Genomic DNA, 24178 nt, shown 5'->3' on the forward strand with positions numbered 1-24178 from the left:
GTCTCTGTTATTTTTATATTTAGGCTTTTATAATTAAGTTAGGCGTTTTATACTTTAAAGGGGTCCTTATAAATAGAAGACAGGTAGATAATTATCTCTTCTTTAGAGAGGAAGGGCTCTACTAAGTCCTATACGTACCGCGGACGTAGGTGCGTCTATACGTCCCCGCCGGTACGGCCGAAGACGTAGGCTATTTTAGCCTAAGTAGTAGGGAAGTGGTCCGTATTAACTTCAAGCTTATTCTATAATTAAAGCTTCCAATTATTAAATATAGGGTTAGTTCCGTCTATAAGTAACGGGGGGTCCATAACCTTTGCGGACCGCAATAATACTAATACTATACGTTAAGCTAGAGCCTTAAGGACTATAGTAAGTCTCTAGGTGTCTAATAATTCCTCGCTAGGTATAGGGGGTTCTCTAGCTTTAAGTAGCTCTTAAAGTCGTTTAATTTCGGCATTAGCTGCTATAAGCTCTACTTAGGAGTTCGAGTTAGTTGCTGTTTTACTATTGGAGGTATTTAAGGGTCCTACGGCTGCTTTACCAGCTGCTGTATTTCTTAGCATTGTGGTATAGTTATTAGGGTAACCTTTAGTAGGATTCTATAGGGGTTCTGGTCTGTGCGTATTTTATAGGTCTTATTATTTTTTTCTGTTCTTCTAGTTCTGGTAATATTCTTTAGGTCTAATTCTGTATTCTATTCTGGTTTGTAGTCTATAGATATATTTAAGTTCCTTCTCAGAAAGAAAGGGTAGTTGAGCTTTAGATAATGTTAGCGACTTAGTTAATTAAGGCATGAGCACGGCAAGAGGGACGCGCAAGCCTATATAATTGGTAGTCTATAAATAAGGATCTAAAGCTAGAGAAAGGAAAGGAGAAGAAGAGCAGCGCCGGTTGAAGTAGGGTTCTTTTATGCGGTCCTCTAGTCACGTGACCGCGAAGTTCTGCTAAGTTCTGCCAGTGCCGTAACAATATATACTATGCATATATGGGGTATACGTATAGTAAGGCTTAGGATATCTACCTGCTTTATTTCTTTAACTATATTATTAATAAGGTCGATTAGTAGCTTTATTAGATATAGTGGATAATATAAAAATTCTATATAATAAGGCAAATATAAGGATACCGTGCTATATTAACAGGAATATAGTAGTCTAACTGTGTGCTATATGTTCGGCCTACTACCCTACCTTAGCCTTACGGGTGGTTAAATCCTATATAGGCTTAGCATATATATAGCGTATATACGATATATATATTACATACTACAATATTTTCGCTTTAACGTTGTATATCTAATATAGGTATATTCTTGTTTAACTTTCTAAACTCTATGTTTAATAAGTAAATAAAGGTATTAAATATCTACCCGGGTAGTTGTTAATGATAAAGGCTAGGCAGTATACTATGGTTTAATATTACTGCTGCTAGAATAACTAATAAACTTTATCTGTATATAATAAGTATATATCGCACATACGCCGGATATATACGTACTCTATGCCGAAAAAACATCGTTAGTCTACTTTTACTATATATACGTTCTTGTATACTAAGGTAGATATACTGCCGCTATAATTATAGAATACTGTAGTAGTAGCTATATATTATAAGCATATACCTAATATATATAGATAATTTTTACTTCTCCGTACTTTGCTTAAGCTTTTTATTAATTTCTACTGCCTAGTATGGACGACTACTACGCTTTTAGAGGTTGTTAATTAATTTAAGCTTAACCCTATTATATGCGGAGTATATACAAAGTATATCCTTATGGGCGTACTCGCAGTGTCTAATGCCGCTATATTTAAATAATTAATGAAATGCTTCTCTACTCTCCCAATTATTGTTTTCCCTAAGAAGTTATAGTTGTATAATTTTAGGGTTACTAGTTTAATGGAATAAGAATTAAATCTACTAGATGTATAAGTATAGTATATACTTTGTATATATATTGCTTACCTTTAATATATACTAATTAATAACCTTATATACTATTCTTTTATCCGCATCTATAGACAGTAGAGGTATTACTTTATAGATAAAGTGTGCAATTCCTTTTTTTCTAGTTACTAAATATTCTAGCATTATAATATAGTCTATTACCTCTTAGATAATAACTTAATGCTTACTATTAGAGCTAATAAGTGCTTTATAGTCTCGGAGTATGCCCTAACTATTCTAAGCATATATATAGTTTTACCTTAGAGAGACCTATATAAAATGGAAGCCGCTGTTATATACTATCTTAGCCCTTACCCTCCTTATCCTCCTTCTTATCCTCCTTATCTTTAATACTCTCCCTACTAATTATATTATCTTAAGAACCATTATCTTTATATTTAATGTTAGGTAAGCTTTAGAATACTTACGTATACTTAGTATATACGTAGAGTATAGTTATGCATACTAATTAGTAAGCCGTTTAACTATCCTACTATGCTCTTATTTACCTTAGTATATATTTTACTTATTATTAATATAATAAGATATATGTAAATGCGCGTATATATATATATATCCATGCGCCTAAGTGCGTATACATAGTATATGCCCTAGATATTTTGGTTTATGTGGTTACTTAAGTTAAATATAGCTACTAATACGCGTTCTATATAGGTAAAAGTATAACCCTACTGATCTTTTTCTAGCGCTCTATTAGTGACCCTATTTAGCTTTTACCGACCCCTATTAGTGACCCCGTTTAACTTTTCCGTAACCCCTATAAGCTATACCCTACGTATAGCTATAGCCGTTTACTACAATTGCTATAGTATATATAGTTAGTGGCAACTAAGTAAGATTAGATACGCGTACCGAATTCAAATTTTTGGGAGGTAAAGCTAGCTATATATATTAATAGTATATCTACGGTTCGATTTATATAGCTAAATTAGCCACTAAGTTATAATTTAGTAGGTAGGAGGCCTATACGCTTAGCAGTATATAGATATTACCCTATATCTACAGTCGATCTTTAATCGCTAGCAATGCCGTAGCAACATCGCGCTCTTAATACCCGTTAAGTGGTATGCGTAGAGCTATCTAAGGGCTCTCTACTTGCACTAGGATGGTAAGAATTAGCTATAGGTTAATAGAGATATTTGCGTTTTAGATTAGGCGCCGCTATTATATAAGTACTATACTAAACTTATACCGCACTGAAATAAGCCCCTAAGGGGTTATAGATAAAGGCTTTAAGGGGACTTTTTAGAAGTTAGATATATATACTATTTTAAAGCTTTTTTACCTACTTAAAGCCGTTTATAAAGCTAATCTAGTAAGTGGTATATCCGCTTCTGCTATTAATTAACCTACTATATAGCTGCTTCCTTACTAACCCTCTAGGCCTACGCGACCTACCTAATCTCCTTAATAATCTTAAGCTATAGGGAGTACTATTAGAGCTTATTCTGCTAGCTAGCCCGCTATTTACTACCCTATTTAGAATCTAGCGCTACTATAAAAGGATTACTCTAAGCCCTTTAGTCTACTTACGCTAAAGGGCCTATATAGACTTTATTATATAGCATATATAATATATAGGCGGCTACTTAGGCAGCTACTTAGGCTTAGGCCCTTACTGCAGCTATAGCTATAGCTATAGCGGCGCTGGCGAAGGGGAAGCTATAGCGCTTACCTAGGCCAATATATTCTAGCTTAATTCCGTAATAGATAAAGGCGCTAGTAGATATACCGTTAGTAGACATACCGTTAGTAGGTATACTATTAAACGTAAATATATAAATACTAAAAGGACCTTAAGCTAAAAGGTAAGGCTGCTAGATATAAGTAATTAAAGCTATAAAGACTACGCCTACTAGGGCTTGGCTATATAGTTAAATAACGCCTATAGCTTAGGTACTTAGGCGGTCTATAATAGCTAGTATAGCTTAGTAAGGTATTAATAGCTAGCTAGGGCCTTCTTCCTCCTAATATAGGTAAGCTTTAACCTTCTATATAAAGGGTAGATAGGCCTTATATTAGAAGACCAAGTGGTTCTATATAGGGCTACTTAGAAATATCTTGCGGAGGACTATTAAGTTTTATAGAATAACCTCCTGGAGGTAAAATAGGAGGTTTATAGCGCCTATAGCCGCGAGGTTATTAACCTAGCTAACCTAAGGGCTAAACTAACCCTTTTAGATATTTAGCTCTAGCTAGATTGTTAACAGTAGTATATTAGGGGGGCGACGCTTGCCCTATAAATCTTAAAGTAGCCTATCTACGGCGAATGGCCGGCTATTATCCGTATAAACTCCTATAACAGTAAGTTTAAATAGTAGCTAACTATCTACTTCTAGTTTTACCTGCTAGCGCGTTTAATCTAGTCCTTACTAACCCCTTTTAGCTTTACTATCTTAGCGCTAGCGCTTTGCCTAATATAGGTCTTCTTTTATAAGAAGACGCTAACGGCCTAAAACGCCTTAGCAACCTACTCCCGCTATAAGTTATATAAAAAGGCTATCTTACAGTCCCTAGCGCTACTCTTAGTTAGGCGGATATTATACTATACTAACCGCTTACTAAAGTCTAGGAATGGCTTATTACTAAGGTCCTAGTAGTATAGAAGGTAGAAAGCTAGCCCACTAAGTATATAGATAAGCAGCTTCTTATTACATAAGGCTTTAATAGTCTTAAGGCAGCTATACTAGTTCTACTTACTAGCGTGTATAGTAAATATTAGGGGTATATAGCGCGTAGGACCTTCCCCCTTAAATTTAAAAGTAAATAGGTCTAATATCTTGGCGGAGCGCCTATTACTACCGCGGGTAAGTATATAGTGGCCTAGTAGGATATCTATAAGCGTATAGAGGTAGTATTTTAGTAAGAAGTCTTTATGGGCCTATAGCTCGCAGCAAACGCTCTTAAACTCGTCCTTTATATATCTGTTAAGTAGTATATAATTACCCTTATTTATAAACTACTTCTTTTCCCGCTACGCGTCCCTCCATTATAAAACCTTTAGGTAATCCCTAATATTATCCTCCCGCAGGGACTAGTGGCTGTTTATTTCTATACCCTTTTACGTTTAGTAGAGGTCTATTAGGGTAGTAATATAGCCGTAAACTAAGCGCTAGGAGAGCCGCGTCTTATCCTAAGGCACGTTATTACTAGCCTTATAGCTTTTCGCTTTTAGTAGCTAGCCTATAACCTCCTTAATAAGGAAAAGAAGTAGCTTCTCTTTTATAATAGTATTGCTATTATAGTACTACTTCCGCTTATAAAAGACCTAAAAAGACACGCGTTAGTTATAAGTATACTACTCTATAAAGCACCTACCTATTTACCTTAAACTCTTTCTACTTTAGCTTATAATTTAGAGATATATTTTTAGGTCTCTTAGAACGCGTAAAGATAAAAATACTCTATTTATTAGCGCGTAGTTTAGTATTATTTACGATATTAATCTTTACGTAATTAATTAATGGCATTTTTAAGATATATAGGACGCTGCTAGAGAAGCTATACCCTAAAAGAGGGTTCCTATTTTCCTATATACGCAGATATAAACTAGGGAGAAGAGGTAAAAAAAAGCATATCTACTAGCCGCTTAGTAAGAGCAAATAAGTGACCTTATTATATAGGGTAAATATATAAGCACACGGCTGGGCTAATAAGCTAATAGTACGCGTATATTAGCGACTTAATTAGTAGGGGTAAAGACATTTAAAGATATCTACGGCTTAGCTATAGGCTTAGCCGTAAATATCCGCGAATATTAATAGGGGTTATATATTATCTCAGTAAGCGACTTAGACGGCAAACGAGACAGTAAATCTCACTAGTACTTAATTAGTATAGCTTTATATAAAACCCCTACTAGCTTTATTAAACCCCTACTAGCGTTATATAACCCCTATAATTATAAGCGCTATCTCGTTTACCGTTTAAGGGCCTTTAGTGCGAAAATATATAAAGGTCTACTTATTAATCAAACGCGACACTGCTAAAGAGCGATATATCTCCACCAGTTAACCAGTTAACTACTTTAAAAGGTAATCGATTATATTTTAAGGGTTACTTTATTTATCTATGTACTTATTTATACATTTTAGCTAACATAAAGTTCTAAAATTACAGGTCGAAATTTTTTTGCGAGTCTTATTAGGTCTATTCGCAAATCCTCTCTAGATACCTTAAAGCAAGCGGTATTACTAACAGCAACATAGCGACTTACGCTATTTAACTCCTCTAGCCTCTTTAACTCCTCCTAAGGCCTAGTTATATACAACCCGAATAAAATATATACTAACCTTAACTATCCCATAGCTTTAAAGGCTCGTATTAAATAGTTCCAAACCCTAGAATATAAAGCATTAAACGGAAATACTTACCCGCACTATATACCGACTCCTTAGGGGAAAGAATCCCTATACTTAACAGGTTAGGGCACTTCGCCAACTAGTTTATAAAATAGGGGACACCATACTTATTACAAAAACTAGCTTTAGTAAAAGTATTATATTCTATGCTTTCTTAGTCTTAACTAGCTAGATTACAATATAGCTTATTCCGTTAAGTAAGCTAGGGGGGAAACAGATTAAGTTAATTTGTTAATACCTTAGTACAAACCTATATTTAATATTAGTGGATATAAAATTCCAGAACCCTTAACTGCTTAAGGATATTAAGAATGGTATATATACCTATATACTACTTAGGCCAGAGCAAGCTATATCTCCTAAGTTTTAGAAAATCCTACAGGATCTATCCTTCTAGTGTTAAGTTAGACTGGTGGCTATTAATAAGTATTATATACTCTATTAGTAAAAGGAGTTTCAGAGCAATTTTATCTTAATCTATAAGCTACACCAGTCTCTCCTATTAAGTATTATTTTCTTTAGCTGCTCTATAACTATAGACATTAAGATAGAGTAAGTAGTAAAAAAAAGTAGTGGGTTTTAGCCGGAGGGAACTAAACTGGGTATATTAGAGATTATCTGCACGTCTATTAACCAACCAAATATCTTAATTTATACGTTTCCGATACCAAAAAGAAAGATAAACTACTATAAGCAGTTATACTTCTTACTTAACTAAGCAGTCGATTCTTTAGGCGGTAGCTTAACCCCTTAGAAAATACTAAAAATAATTATATTTCTTAACGGTAGAAGACGCATCACGGCAGTCTCCTAGTACCTTAAGGAGTCTCTTATTTAAAAGGGCTACTTAGCGCATCTTATAAACTAGATAGTTAGGATATATACATCTTATATAGTAAAGTATAATTAGGATAGGATATACAATATTTTCCGTAGTAAGCAGTCGGTTATTTAAATTATAGTAGCCACAACTGCTCTCGGAATGGGCATGGATATCCTAGATATTTATATAATTGTCTAATAAAATTTCTCAACTATAGATAATATTAGAGATTTATAGCAGAGGTTTAGTTATATAGTAAGGGGTCGCAATAAAACTAAAGTAGCTGTATTCTTTATACCATATTAGGCGTTTAATCGGTTAGGATATTAAAAGGAGTTAATATAAAAAGAAGTTACCAGTTAAATAACGTTTAAACTAAAACATAGACGTAATATACTCTCACGCGATCGCTAAGCAAGTCGGTTATAGCAATTATTTTCTTAGGGGAGCAGTTACGAGTCTGATTTAGATTATAATGGCAACTTATTGGACTAGTACCTTTATTTAAACCAGGAACTTAATAGCATAACTACTAACTAGTTAACTAATAAGAATAAAGTTCATCCCTAGATAAAGCAGGAGATTAAAAGTAGGGACTCTATAAGCGACTATTAGAGGGCTATACTAAACAGCGACTGCTACCGTAAATACTTACTTAAGTTTCTTTAGGAGGATAAATATAATCCTAAGACGTAAACTCCAAAGGCACTATAGGAGAGTTATTATAACGGTATAGGTTATAATCCTAATTTTCTTATTATAACTACTGCGCCGACTACTCCTATCTCCCTTTAAAAACTAACCTTAGGCTTAAAGCAAGGTATTGCTCTCCAATAGCTAGTTAAGTAGTATTAAGTATAAGCAGATAAGTTAGTCCTAATAGAAGAGAGATTTACTCTAATACCTTCTTTATATTTCTTGCCTAGTCACTACTAATAGGCAATTACACGCGCCTTTAATAAGGTTACCTTAGCTGCTAAGTTTCCAATATAAACTATAGAAGATCTCTATAAGCATTTCCCATTAAACAAGTAGAAACATGCTATAGCTTAAGGGAAGTAGCTAGTTTAGTTCCTTTGCTAGAATATAGACAGCATACTAGCTAAGTAGTTAAAGTCTAGAAAACCTAAGAAACTAGTATCTAGTACTAGTAACTCGTTACCTATAGCTAGTAGCGCTAGTAATAGTAAGCTTACAGCCGACAAATAAAGGGCATAAGTTGTAGAAAGATAAACTGAGATTAATAATAAGACTGCTTTACTAGTTATATTATAGTAAAAGAAGCTTATAGAGAACTATATACGCTTATTTAGCTTAATATTAGAATCCCCTTTCTTAATAGCGGTGCTATCTTCAGCTAAAGGAGTTACTCCATCTCCCCTCGACCGGTGTAGTATATCATCCCCTCCATTATAGTATAACTAGTCGCCAGAATAAGGTCATAGTGGTTTACACTAGTTATAGTAGCGAGAAATTAAATATAAGTAGTCGCAGGAACTAGAATTATAAAGTAGTAAGAGCATAGTACTAGAGACTAAACTATTAGTGCTAGAGACTTAACTAATAGTGCTGGAGACTTAACCAGTAGACTTATAGACTACTTTGCTAACTAATAGTATAAAGCCTAGCTTAGAACCACCTATAGCTCCTAGCAGTAGAACCTATAAAGGTAGGAAAAGAAGGGTAAGGATTGCAGATTCTACTACTAATAAGATATAGAGGGGTTTAAAGGGTATAGCTTCTATCTTATACAGGCAGTTAATATTAGTACCTATTAGTAAGAATATTAGCAGCCTAGTGTTAAAAAACTATAGTAAAGAAATAAGAAATAATAGGCGGGATAGGCGTAAGCGGTTATTAATACCGAAAGCTATATATTTAAGAATATAGGAGGTATAAATAAGACGGGCTTAGCATTTCTAGATAGTTTAGCTTTATTATATACTAGAAGGGTATAAGTAGTTAATCTCTAAGTAAACTTTTATATTAAATTAAACTAGAAAGTAGTTAAGGAATTAATTGGCCTATTTATTTAACTATTCCAAACGGCTATAAGTCACCACTTATTTATCCTAAAAAGAGAACTATAAACCCATCTATTAAACCATCCACTAAACTATAATCCACTAGTTATATATACAATTCCTAAGCAGCTTATAAAATATGCTCCTTATTATTATATATATTTATAAATATAGGCCTAGGCTAATAGGTTAATTAGGGAGGAGCTTAAGTAGTTAATAATAGAGGATTTTAAGCAGCCTAATTATAAGGAGCAAACCACTAGGAGAGAGGCCAGTAAGTTAAAGTAGAAGAAGTTTAAAGGGTCAAAGCTAAAGGAGTAAAGCATTAGGAGGGAGTCTAAGGAGTTAAGCAAGGATTTATAGATATACGCGAGAGCGGCTAAATTAAGGAGTTAGGAGGAGCTGGTTAATCTACTAGCGGAGGTACACTATTATACTACTTTATCTAGTCTAAAAACCAAGCTACCTGTTTCTTAGAGTTGCCAGTAAACTGGCTAACTAGTTAACTAAAACTTAAGATATTATAGAAGGAAATTAATAACGTGCGTATCGTATTACTGTATAGTGGCAACTCATTAGAGAATAAATTAAGTAGTTATACTTAACAGTTTAGTCAATTATAAGTATTAAGACTCGCTACCACTATATATTAAGGTAAAAGGAACGCCGAAGTAGTTAACCCATGTATAATGCCAATTATAATAGCACCTTAATAACTCGCTATATTAAGAAGATTAGTCTAACGTTCCTCTATCGGATAGACTAGTAGTAGTTAGGTAGATGTACTTAAGGCTACGCCATAAGATGCTAGAGCACTATAACCACAACCAGTTAGTGTTAGAGTACTCTTACTAGTTAATATTTAACCTGCGGAGAAGGTATACAGCTATTGTTGCCTTTCCCTAAGAGGCATGGGCTCCTTATTATCCAACAGCTTAATAGGGTTAAACTACTACAACTCCTATAAGGCATACGGATATTATTATCTCTCCCTAAAAAGCGGGGATTGCTTATTATCTAATTGCTATAACTACCGTAACTACCAAGACTGCCGAGACTGCTCCTAGCCGGCATTACCCTCATCCTTATTACTACTAATTATAATTAATTTACTAGTATCCTTACCACTCTTATCACTACTAATTTAAGTTAGCCTACTTAAGAGGCTAAAGCGGATAGCATATAACTAGAGAGGCTGGCAGCAGTTAACTAAGTCGCGGTTTATATCCTAGGTTAACTGCTAGCCTACTTAACCCCTATAAGCGACTGCTGCCCACCTATCCATAGCGATAGTATTAGAGGTGCCTATTAACCAGTCCTTAATATTATTTAAAGTCACTATATCTACGCCCTTAGGTAGAGTCTAGTCGCAAAGCCTATTGGGGTAGAGGTAAAGCAATAGCTATTAAATCCGTAACTTTAGAAACCTAGTAGTATATATCTTAAACGGGTTAAGACAAAGGACATTAAAAAAGTTAACGTTAAGAAGAAAGGAGTTAGGACGGCTAGCGAAGCTATTAGGATTATAAATGCCAACTATAATAAGTAATCTACTATAAGCAGTTAGTAAGACGGTTTTCTTAAGATAATAATATAAGAGACGTTAGGTACAAACCGTGTAGTGACTTAAAAGGGTAGACTATAAGGAGTAAGCAGTTAGTAAGTAGTTGTTAACTATAATAAATAAGGTAAAGAGAGTAGAAATAAGGGCAGTCTTTAACTAGTAGTTATAGAAGAAGTAGTTAATAATAAGCTAAATAAGTAGTTAGGGGGGGTAGTAAGCGATAAGCCGAATAGGTGGTTAAGGGGTTAAGGGCGTAAAGTACAGCAGTTAAGTTAAGTAAAGTTAAAGTGAAGCAGTTAATAACTTCCATCTTTAGTATAAAATATATTATTAATTACCTCTATATAATCTCTAAGTGCTAATAGTTTAGTAGCAGTAGTAGATTACTCCTTATCTTTAGACGAAATAGAAATAATCTTATTAGGTATAGTAACATTTTAAAGATTAAAGAAGTAAATCTTTTCTTTAAGAAGCTCTATACTGTTGGTAAGAATATTAATAGACTTAAATTGACCGTTATAATTACTATTAACTGCTTAAATATATGCATAACCCTCAGCCTAGAGATAGTATGTAAAACTAAATATATTAGCAAGTACTAACTTTTTACTATGTTTAAAAATGGCTCTTTAACTAAATAAAGTCTCTAGTATAGTATATAGTTAAGAAATATACAAACTAGAAAGCATAACCCATCTAAATATCTTTTTAACATTATAAGTAAAGTTCTTATATAGTTTTATATTAACGGTATAGTAGCAGTTAATATACTCTAGGGCAAGATTAATTGCTTTAAAGGTATTTAGTTAACCCGCTAGATTTACTAGACTTAATATAAGAATTAATTATTAAAGCTTAGTAGTTACGATCTAATCTATAAGAAGCCATTAAAGATAAAGCATTTTATACCCGTACCGCGATTACTTAGCCCTATAAAACTAAACAGAGAGTAGATTAATAAGTCGGCAGATTAGACCAATATTACTATAACGGATAGCATGCCGTAGGACCATAAAAGCTTTAACCTGTTAAAGATACCAATATATACTAAGAAACTCCTTATTATTATACCCTTAACCAGTCTAAGCGGAGTAGGTAAATGCTTGTTGTTGTATATACTTAATTAACTTAAGAAATTAAGATAGAGTTAGCCGCATAATAGCATTATTATAGGACTCTTTCCTATTATTTTCCTTGCTATTAACCCCTTAGAACCACTCCTTAGTGCTAAATACGTCGTACTAAAGTACGACTACTTAAACCATCCAGCCTTATATAATTAATAGCTTAATAAAATAGAATTTAGTATTCTCTTATAAGATTCTATGCTAGTCCTAGTAGCTAATATTATAAAGAAGTGTAGCCTTTAAGTAAGTACTAGAAGGACTCTCTTAGTAAATGCAAACTATAAGGTAGAGGAAACTTTAAAGGATATAAAAAACGTAAGTGGCCTAAGCAACTAGTCCTAATAGTTAAAAGCTTAACTAGTAAGAGACTGCTTAGTTTTAACGCTTTTAATATATTAAACGGTTTTTTAATCGCCCTAGGCGAGCTAAAGGCGCTAGGTAAAATGGCCCAACTTATCGTCCTCTTTAAGGCTAAGTTTATAGATCTAGATATCCTAATAGACACTATATATACCTTTAATTATACCCTTATTATAAAAGATCGCACCTAGCTGTTACAAAGCAGTCTTTTAAAGAGATAGCAGGTTAAGCTTTAGTACTATAGGAAAAAGACCTAGCTTACTGCTAAAAATATATTTAACTGCCTATAAATAAAGCTTATAAATAGCAGTTGTAATAAAGTATATTAACAACTACTATAAAATATAGTCCCGTTAAAGACCTAGAGATAAGATAATATTATTAAAAAGAAGCGGTTATGACGGGTTAAACATCAACTGCTTAAGGCTAGTAGTTAGAATATTAGGGTAAAGGATAAGAAGTGTAGTAGTTATATTACGCATTCTTATTCCAGAAGACCCAAGCACTTAATCTCTAACGTCGTCCTTAAAATTAAAGTTATTATAAACTAGTAGCGCTTAAGGATTAACTACAAGGCTTAGTAGCTTATTCTTTTTATTAGTTAGCTATATAAAATATAGACTAGGGGGTTAAACCTTCCTTTATATTATTAATAATATCTATAAGGTGTTAATTAATATATTTATAACTATTACAGAGACCTAGCCCAGCTAATACCTTAATAACTTAACGCTTAATACTACTTCTAAGTAGGTAGATTCCTAACATTTTTATAAAGAAATTGGCAGTATGCTGCGCACAACTCCTATAAATAATAGAAGTAATTAAATATAACTGCTGCTAGACTATTTTAGAATTACTTAACCCTTTATAACTGCTCCAGCCCTAGTATTAATTACTTATAAGCTTTTTAAGTAGAGCAGTCTATATAGGAGTAGTCAATTAAATTTTTTCTAATACTTAAAAGAAGTTAACCTTCTCTATAGAGGTAGAGTGGTTAAACTTGTTAAAATATGGCTGCCTAAGTAGTGCATTAAGTTCTTAGATAAGTTCTATTAAGGAAATATCCCCTACTAATATATAACTAGTTAATTAAAGGGCTATATAAACCGCTTATTCTAAAGCAGAACGTAATAATAAGATCTGCTAACTAATATAGAGGCCACCTAATCTACCATTAACATCCTCTGTAACCTATGCCTTAAGGAATTTCCTAATATTAAAGTTATTCCGCTACTATAGTATTTATATCGCCCGTAGCTTTTAGCGCTAAAAAAAAGGGCTCCGCCGTTATCTAATTCGCCTTTAGTAACTAGTAGGGGGTATAGTTACTTACCTTTAAGACGACTAAGATATAGAGGACGGTATTAAGGGGGAAAGGGAGTTAATATCGGAGAGTAGGGAGGATAAGAACGCGTTAGTGTCTACCTAAATACTAGAAGCGCGTAACTTATAAGGAAGTAGTGTTCCTATTATAAAAAAGTAATCAATTATAGAGGAGACTGGTCTAACTCAACTTATTAGCTTATTAGGTTAAATAGGTATTATTAGGGAGTTAAATATATAGGTAAAAGTGTCTCTCATACAAAATTGCGAAATTTAAAGTTAAGCGCCATAGAGTTCCGCACTAAAGGCCCTCAGACGGCAGGGCAAACTTAAGGTCGGTAGATAGCTGATTAGTTAAAAAAAAGTGGCGTTTTCTTAGGCGGAGACTAGTGACATTTTAGTATTAGTAAGTGCGCCTTAAGTTCTGACCTTGCCGTCTAAGTCGCTTACTAAGATAAGTTATATATATTATATATAGCTTAGCAACTAAGCAGGCGCTTAGCTAAGCCGTAAACACTAATAGTATATCTACGGCTCGATTTATATGGCTAAATTAGCCACTAAGTCACGATTTGGTAGGTAGGAGCCCCGTACGCTTAATAGTATATAAATATTACCCTATATCTACGGTCGATCTTTAATCGCCAGTAATACCGTAGTAACGTCATGCTTTTAACACCTGTTAAGTAGTATACGTAAAGCTATCTAAGGGCTCTCTACTTATACTAAAATAGCAAAAATTGGCCATAGGTTAATAGAGATATTTACGTTTTAGATTAGGCGCCGCTATTATATAAGTACCCTACTAAACTTATACTGCACTAAAATAAGCCCCTAAGGGGCTATAGATAAAGGCTTTAAGAGGACTCCTTAGAAGTTAGATATATATACTATTTAAAAGCTTTTTTATCTACTTAAAGCCGTTTATAAAGCTAATCTAATAAGTACTATATCCGCTTCTACTGTTAATTAACCTACTATATAGCCGCTTTCTTGCTAACCCTCTAGGCCTATATAATCTACATAATCTTCTTAATAACCTTAAGCCGTAGGGAGTACTATTAGAGCTCGTTCTGCTAGCTAGCCTGCTATTTATTGCCTTATTTAGAATCTAGCACTATTATAAAAGAATTACCTTTAAGCCCTTTAGTCTACTTACGCTAAAGGGCCTATATAGACTTTTCTATATAGCATATATAATATATAGGTAGCTATTTAAGCGGCTACTTAGGTTTAGGCCTTTACTACGGCTATAGCTATAGCTATAGCTATAGCTACGGCCGCGCTAGTAAAGGGGAAGCTATAGCGCTTACCTAGGCCAATATATCCTAGCTTAATTTTATAATAGATAAAGGCGCTAGTAGATATACCGTCGGTAAACGTGCTGTTAGTAGGTATACTATTAGACGTAAATATATAGATACTAAAGGGACCTTAAATTAAAAGGTAAGGCTACTAAATATAAGCAATTAAAGCTATAAAGACTACGCCTACTAGGACTTGGCTATACGGTTAAATAACGCCTATAGCTTACGTACTTAGGCGTTTATAGTCTTTAGGCGGTTTATAATAGCTAATATAGCCTAGTAGAGTATTAATAGCTAGTTAAGGCCTTCTTCCTCCTATTATAGGTAGGCTTTAACCTTCCGCGTAAAGGGTAAATAGGCCTTATACTAGAAGACCGGGTAGTTCTATATAGGGCTACTTAGAAATATTTTACGGAGAACTACTAAGTCCTATAAGATAACCTCCTAGAGGTAAAATAGGAGGTTTATAGCGCCTATAGCCGTAAGGTTATTAACTTAGCCTATTTAAGGGCTAAACTAACCCTCCTAGACGTCTAGCTCTAGCTAGATCGTCAATAGTAGTATATTAGGGGGGGTAACGCTTACCCTATAAATCTTAAAGCAGCCTATTTACAGCGAATAGCTAGCTATTATCTATATAAACCCCCGTAGTAGCAAGTTTAAGTAATAGCTAACTATCTACTTCTAGTTTTACCTACTAGTATATTTAATCTAGTCTTTACTACCCCTTTTTAGCTCCGCTATTTTAGTGCTAGCGCTTTACCTAATATAGGTCTTCTTTTATAAGAAGACGCTAACAGCCTAGAACGCCTTAGTAACCTACTCCTACTATAAGTTATATAAGAAGGCCGTCTTATAATCCCTAGCGCTACTCTTAATTAGGCGAATATTATACCACACTAACCGCTTACTAAAGTTTAGAAACGGCTTGTTATTAAGGTCTTAGCGGTATAAAAGGTAAAAAGCTAGCCCGTTAAGTATATAAATAAGCGGCTTCTTATTATATAGACCTCTAATAGTCTTAAAGCGGCTATACTAGTTCTGCTTACCGGCGTATATAGTAAATATTAAGGGTGTATAGCGCGTAGGACCTTCCCCCTTAAACTTAAAGGTAAATAGGTCTAAGATCTTAGCGGAGTGCCTATTGCCACTATAAGTATATATATAGTGGCTTAGCAGGATATATATAAGCGTATAAAGGTAGCATTCTAGTAAGGAGTCTCTATAGGCCTATAGCTCACAGTAGATACTCTTAAACTTGTCCTCTATATATCTATTAAGTAGCGTATCCCTACTCTTATCTACAAACTACTCCTTCCCCCACTATACGTCCCCCTATTATAAAACCTTTAGGTAATCCCTAATATTATTCTCTTATAGGGACTAGTAGCTGTTTATCCCTATACCCTTCTATATCTAGTAAAGGTCCGTTAGAGTAGTAATATAGCCGTAAACTAAGCGCTAGGAAAGCCGCGTCTTATTCTAAAGTACGTTATCGCTAGCCTTACAGCTTTTTACTTTTAGTAGCTAGCCTATAACCTCCTTAATAAGAAAAAGAAGTAGCTTCTCTTCTATAACGGTATTACTGTTATAGTACTACTTTCGCTTATAAAAGGCCTAGGAAGACATATATTAGTTATAAGTATACTACTTTATAAAACACCTACCTACTTACCTTAAACTCTTTTTACTTTGGCTTATAATTTAGAGATATATTTTTAGGTCTCTTAGAACGCATAAGGGTAAGAATACTCTATACGTTAGCGTGTAGTCCGGCATTATTTATAACGTTAATCTTTACGCGACTAATTAATAGTATTTTTAAAATATATAGAACGCTGCTAGAGAAGCTACGCCCTAAGGGGGGGTTCCTATTTTCCTATATACGTAGGCATAGACTGGGGAGGAAAGGTAGAGAAAGTATACCTACCGGCCGCTTAGTAAGAGCGGATAAGTAACCTTACCGCATAGGGTAAATATATAGGCGCATAGCTGGGCTAATAGACCAATAGTACGCGCGCATTAGCGACTTAATTAGCAGGGGTAAAGACATTTAAAGATGCCTACGGCTTAGCTATAGGCTCGGCCGTGGATATCCGCGAATATCGACGGGGGTTATATATGTTATGTGCGGCTCAGCGACTAAGCGGGCGCTTAGCTAAGCCGTGAATACCACTGTATGCTAAGAAATTATTAATAAGCGAAAATCATGATAATATATCGACCTTATCAGATAAGATTTTATTTTCGCCTACCCTGGGTCAAAAGCGGTTAGCGCTGTGTCAAGCCCCGAGGTGATGGGACCGAGATAAGCTGACATGGCTTGGGAACCTAGCTGAAGTAGAAGCCCACCTTATTATTAACTACCGGAACTGATGTACGAGTACAATTTGCCCTCCGTTTCATCTAAATCCTTCCATTGTCATCTAAAGGAATATTTCCTCCTAGAAAGGTGCATACACGATTAACGCCGCCAAGCTGCATCATGTCGTCTGTATCTAGGGATGAACCTCCCCAGGAAAATCCAAAGGGTGATTCAGTAAAAGACTCGAGCGGTTTAGATTGGGATTGGCTGAGTAATAATATTGAAGATTGTATGTGCAGTCTCGATTCTTTAGTTCGTGAAGCCATTAATCCGGTCATACTTTGTTAGCACCATGTTAATACTCGTTCCAACAGCCTACTGCTACACGAGNCATGTCTGGAGCCGTACTGGGAAGACAGTCGATTTCGGCAAGGATGGCTTCACTGCATCTGTTTCGGACTGGCATTACCTTCTTCAAATAACAGCGCCGCACCCGAGTTCTGGGCTTGTGTATGCCCGAGGAGATTATCCGGACCGCTCAAGCTCTATATTAGCAAGAGCGCAGGATCAAGATGGCCGTGGAAGTTGGGGTTTTAGGATCTCCCACACCTCCGAAATTATGACTGAAGATTGCATAGGCCAAGGCTTGCTCAACTATCGTTGGCCTTATATGGCATACAACCTTAAGTTAAAGCAAGTCCCGAAAATGGATGGCGCACGGGACATAGGTCTAGATGTTTCCGATCTGGCCGCTGGCACACTGCACAATTGTTCTTTTGTGAAGGATGGCACAGTTTACCAAATTTCCGTCATCCGTATTAGTTCTAAAATAGTGACCCCGAAGAAATTGGTCTTTACCCTGGGTGGACAAGTCCGGTTCAGTCTGTGTGGAGACAAAGAGGCGTACAAGGCAACCAGTTCTCCAGTGAGCGATATCATTGAGCCATTGAACAATACGCGAATTTCGGCAACACCACCGTCAAACACTTACGACGCTCGATCTACGAAAACACGCAGTGTCAGAGATATTCCGTACGAGTTCAATAGTGAAGAAATTCCGTACGACTCCAACAGCGAAGATATTCCGTACGATCTACGAGCTTCCAATCTCAGCGAAGGACAGGTCATGACTGCAATCTGCAGAAGCAGTAGGTACGATAATGTCCGACTAGACATGCAGGCGTTCATGAATAGCAAACGGATGACTATCAGAAAATCAATGCAAGAAGATGGCACCAGTCTATCCACTAGGGAAAATATAATTTGCTCAAACGGAGAGATAGAGGCTGGTGAAGCTGAAAATCGTCTAGTGAAGTCGACATCCGAGAAAGGAGTTGAACAAAGGCTAAGTTCTGCAAAAGGGAAGATTGATTTGACGTCTGACCAGCAGACCATAACTCTCGGTCCGGGTCAGAAGGAGGTGGTTATCATTGCATTATACTCACTCAGCGGTTCGTGTATTAAGCATGAGGGTTTAGAGAAGGAGGTCCCTTCATCCGACGAGATCCAAACGTACTTGGGTGTGAGAGAACAATCACCCCAATGCACAGCCAAATTATGGACGGAAGCTTACAATGCTGACTGTGGTTTTGAAGAAGATGGCTCAACTGAGGATTCAGAAGTTCACGCTATTGCAAGATGTGTAGAGCGAATTATTGCCGTCTCTTCCATTCCTGCAGACTTTGTGGCCCACAGGCTTAGACAGCCCGGAACGCCAGACGCGAAAGGACTGAATGTTATCGGGGTGAAAGAGTCAGAGAAAAATACGGCTGCTAGCCTAGAGACCGCAGGAACAACAGCAAATGATATTCAGACCGGGGGTAGTGAAACATCCAAGCATCCAAATGGGAGAGAAGAATCTACGGCCGAACCACCAGAAGGGTCGAAGCCAGAGTTAGAAATCAACCCTCCAACCGAGGCTGAAGAAATTCGAGTGTTAAGTTGGGAAAACGGTTTAAAGGATGAGGCAAACACTAAATTGATCCCATTAATTGAAAACATCATGACCTTGGACGGTGTTGATTTTGAGAGCATGTTGTAAGTTTGAACTGTCTTAGAAAGTGCTTGAATGCATCTTAAAGAAAAACAGTTGGCAGATTCGGATGCTTGTTATTGCTTATAACTTTCTCAACAAAGTCGATATAGCCAACCATGAGGACTCGAAGAGTTGGTATCTTGCTCAAATAAAATCACGCATAAGTACCACACTAACCTGGCTGATCTCGAGCGCGTCATATCTCCAGTCATCAACATCTAGCCATCCTACAATTCCCTGGCAAGATCAGTTTGTCAAACGTAACCCATTCCGGACGATATGTATCTGGTACATCATGCATAACTGGTCAGCATTCAGCCTGGATGATTTCCTTCCTATCATTGAAGATGTGACGAAGAACGGTGAGATATTGGAAAGTTTGGCCTCGAAGCTTGATAGACACATTGATGATTACATCAATACTAGACCGGCGACTTTAGATCGACATTCCAATATAGAAAAATTGAAAAAGGACCTCACTAAGATCAGGGATGCGATACTTCAGAGACATGAAGATGTGTCGGCTGACAGAGCAATGGAGGTGTTATTTGAACCAGCCGACGTAGAATGTGAATGCCTGAACCAAGAAGAAATTGTATGGGTGAGCGCAGCATTAGGAGGATTGGCTGGAAATCTCCGGCTTTTTGGAACTAGCCAGCCCGAGCTGGCCCTGGACGAGGAGATTGTTAAGGATAAACATGATCCTGAAAATCCTCAGGCATCAAAACTGTGGAATGCTCTGGCGAACTGGTATTTCTGCGGATGCCTCCGACACTTTGTCGAAGCAATCGGAGAACGTAAGCCGAAACTTGACCTGGCTCGTAATATTGGGGGAATCGTCACCAAAGAAGATGCCCATAGGAGGGAGGTTGAAAAGCTGCTGCGAAGTTATGCTCGAAGAGCACAATCAGAGCATAGGCTACAAGTGGATCCTAACCAGAAGTACCTCCCTATCGACGAGGAAATTCATCGCCTTGCCCTCCTTTACCAGGATTTGGGCTTGCAGTCTCCCGTGGGTGATCAATGTGTTAATCGGACTTGTAGCAAAATCTTGGCAAGGCAATGGACAACGCGTTTCTGCCGTGGGCGTGACAGCGCTGCTTGGGATAGTGATAAGGATAGATTCGCACCCTGGGAGCTGAGCTGCTTAAATCACCACGGTCTATTGACTGCGGTCTCGAGGACGGCTCAGGACCCTGAACGCAAAAAAGATGCGAAGGATCGCTGTTTCGATTTTCTGCATGGCGATTATACCTTTGCACTATCATGGGATATTAGCAGGTCGGATATGCTTGGAGAATGGTGGGGTGTTAGCGTGTCTAGTGTGATATGTGCCACGCTTCTCTTATCAAAAGGCAAAGGTAATCCGAGGTTAAGAAATGATGCACACCATCCGCTAACCTATGTATAGAGAAAGAAGATGCTGGAGGTACGATCGGGGACAGGACTTTGGGCACGAAGGAAGCCATAAAAGATAAGAGCCCGATCTCACCGAGTGTGAACGTCAAGCCACGCCCATTTAAGGAACAAGCAATCCTGGGCCTGATTGTGGATACTGAAGCACGGGAAGATAAACAAACGAAAGACCAGAAAGCAGAGGACGAGAAAATTATTCGGGCATTCAAAGAAGCTTTTAAGCAGGAAAAGAACAACAATATTGAGTGGAAGAGCTTCAGGCCGCCCGGATATGGTGAAACCTACCACCCTGACTTCACGCTGCAGTCCTTGGATGACACTCCTGAAAGATTTACGAGACAGCAAATCGAACAGCGAGAAAAAGTTCAGCTAAGAAGCGAGTTGCGGGAATTTCTCCAAGAGCACGAATCATCCAATAAACCTGACTGGTCAGTGGGCACTATCCACCAACTGCTGGAAGAAAAGGACACTGCATTTGTTAGTGTATTCAATGTGTCTTATAGAGACTCAAGCTATTTTGTGACCAAAGTCTGTCGCTCGCTCACAGACTGCTACGAGATCAGCAAGTTGGGAAACAAGTGCCAGGTGATCGAGATGCTCTACAAAGAACTAGGTGAGAACCCTAGTAGCGACCACAGCCTCAAAATTAATCAGATTTGGACCAATTATCTCAATGGAAGCCCCAAGGACTGGACAGAGTTTCCGTACTTTGATTTTCTCGGCGAGAACGTTAGGGGGTTGCTCAAGCAATCTGGGCTAGGTCAAAGTTGGTACAAGGATAGACTTTTGACTCACCTGAATGATAGTGTAAGTAAAAAATTTATCGACCCATTAACCTAAAACATCCCTAAACATCCTTGGAACCAGCTTGTTGATCAGGATGTGAACTACCGAATTTTGTATGTCCTACTCCTAAGTGATGTAGGTGCTTCAGCTGAAATGATTTAGCTTCGCCCAACGATGCTCGCGACAAATTATCAGGATGTTTGTCCACATCTGGCATCCAAAAGCATTGGATGCTTTTGACGGTTACATTAATGCAAAGGGCGCATTTAACAACTCCAAAATGAATGATGCTCAGTTCTGGATTACATCCATCACAATACCTTATTGGATCCTGAAGCCTAAGGAAATTCCCAGTGATCCACTACGTGATTTCCACAAAGAAAAGAATCTCCGCAAGCATGGGCACATACCTCCTCAATCTGTTTTGGACATTTTGAATTCGTCTCAGTCTCGAAAAAACCTTGATTCTAAGGCAAACAAGACTAAACAAGAGCTTGAGGAGCGTGTATCATCAGTTGTGATCACGGGAGATCACCTCGGCCGATTTTGGATTGCTTCCGTTCTCTCTCCATCGGTCAAGGAAGAGAGGATGAGCTCTTATGTTGTTGAAGTTCAAGAGACAATGCAGCTCTTCGTCCATTGGCAATCTGCTGGGAGAATACTAGCTTTTATGCGTTTAGTAGGACACATATGCAAAGATATTGCTCGTGAATATTCCAGCATAATTTTGGTTTTAGAGAGTTTTGTGGAAGAGAAGGTAATTGCTTCAGCATCTCAACGTTACCTCGTTTCGATCTTTGACTAATTTCCTCATAGATGTACATTCTCTGGGATGGAGTAGAGCTCGACAAGTCTAAGGCAGCGGTGCAGAATCTTCAGCGTATGATTTGGGGTCTGGAAAGCTTCCGCGTGTTTGATATTACACTTGCTTCTACTTTAGAGATTTTAGGCAAAACCAGGTTGGATTTTGATCATGCTATGCGAGAGGTAAGGAAGCGGGCTTTTGCGCTGCAACCGCAGTTCCTCAACATGTTATTAATGCTACAACTAGGACGAAGAGCGTTGGAGCAAACACCTGCTTGAGCATCGTGGGAAGGTTTTGGAAAAATATGACAAGCATATGGAAGAGTTGAGCCGGGTTAAGACGAAGATAGAACAAAGGGTCATACAGCTTTCAAGGCTATTTGACAGCGTAGGTCTTCTCTGAGCTTGACTTGGCATTACTAATCGGCCCACAGATTGGTGCAATGACCAACGTGGCACAAAGTTTGGAAGGCCTGGAACAGAATGCCAATATTCGAATTCTTACCTTCATTACGATTGGATATCTGCCGCTAGGGTTCGTTGCGGTGCGTTATCTGAGAACCATACAAGGTGACTCTTACTTACGATCTGCAGGCTCTCTTTGCGCTAAGTGATGGTATTCTGCCAAAGAACGCAGGACGCGGATTATTTATCGGGCTTATATTCGTCTTCATGGCGGCAACGTTCGCCTTCGCCATACTTATTCCTTGGATCTCGGACTCAATAAGCGCTTTCAATATCTACCGTAGAGAGAAAGGACGACTTCGAGAAAAGATCAAGAGAGGCGGGGAAGAAATGCCGGCGAATAGCAAGACCGTGCAATCTCGGGATGCCCGCCAGAGCTCTCAGAGGTACATTCACAAGCTGATTCACAGAGAAGGGAAAGGGGACATGAATACGACGGAGGACACAACACAAGTCTTTTCGAGTTTCTTTTCTCGATATTTGGCAAAAATGAAAAGCAATCCCTTTCGAAAACCAAAAAACAGCACTTCGAGTGTGTAATGCAAATATCTGGACCGATTGAATGTGTTTGGATTAGCTAGCTACTGTCACCAATGCTGCTTCGCCACCAAGCGGCATATAAAGATGACGCCAGCCATCTCTGTCTACGCTACTATAAGTGCGGTAGCTCTAAGGTTGTTAGAAGGAAGATTTATTTATAATCTTTAATTCAATTTTTAAGTAGAAGTTCATTTTTCTGAGAATTAGGAAGACTATTATGCTGCCTTGAAGCGATAATATTGCTTGAGAAGCCATGTAAGGATATTAAGGACAGACTTGCTATTAAGCAAGCAAGCCAGGCCGGAAAGCCTTTAGCTTGCTGGCTTGAAACTTTTCGCACCTGAAGCTAGCTTCCTTGACTCAATAGGTCAAAATAGTCGGCTTACTTGGCTTACTTAAAAGCTGTGGACCTGAATCAGGTTGTCTTGCCACCCGACTCAGTTACCTACCCCTTGACTCAGTCACCTACCCCTGCTTAACTCGATCACCTACCCCGGTAATGTCAATAACTATATAATCATAATCAGTTATGCGATTGCGATTATCACATAATCACTGGAGCTGATTATAGGTTTAATATAGTATAGAAGACAAACTCCTCTATATTCTTAAAATCTTAAACGCATTTAGTAAAGAAGGTGGCTATACTATTAGTAATAGCTACTAGATTAAGATCTTTGAAGCGTTTTTTTTAGGGCCTTCTATTTTTTAAGTGCCTGCCTAGCGTTTAATATAAACGGCTTATAGATATTACTAACGTTCTAGTTAATAAAACTAGCAGCGCAAGCGAGCTATTCCTTATATTTCTCCTATTCTTTTATTAAGTTAGCTAACTTAATTTTTAGCTATTTGCTAATAAAGCCTAAGTCTACCTATTTCTCCTTAATTAACTTAAATATAGTATAACGAAGCCTTATAGGAAATACTACAGTAGACTTATTAATAGGCTAGGTATATAGGTAAATAA

General features: G+C 37.2%; 1 protein-coding gene across 1 annotated transcript; it reads left to right on the plus strand.

Annotated features, from left to right (window-relative positions):
- Window positions 1-17345: 17345 nt before the first annotated feature.
- Window positions 17346-23435, plus strand: K441DRAFT_700681 (uncharacterized protein; the record flags this gene model as incomplete). The annotated part of the gene is made up of 10 exons (XM_067653271.1): window positions 17346-17454; window positions 17540-19202; window positions 19255-20561; window positions 20612-21423; window positions 21484-21515; window positions 21565-22159; window positions 22219-22389; window positions 22454-22594; window positions 22641-22751; window positions 22801-23435. 10 exons carry the CDS (start codon window positions 17346-17348, stop codon window positions 23209-23211), a joined length of 5352 nt encoding a protein of 1783 aa, XP_067497763.1. The 3' UTR covers window positions 23212-23435.
- Window positions 23436-24178: the final 743 nt, after the last annotated feature.

Source organism: Cenococcum geophilum (genome assembly GCF_001692895.1).
Source record: "Cenococcum geophilum 1.58 unplaced genomic scaffold K441scaffold_70, whole genome shotgun sequence".
In the NCBI taxonomy this organism is placed as follows: Eukaryota; Fungi; Ascomycota; class Dothideomycetes; order Gloniales; family Gloniaceae; genus Cenococcum; species Cenococcum geophilum.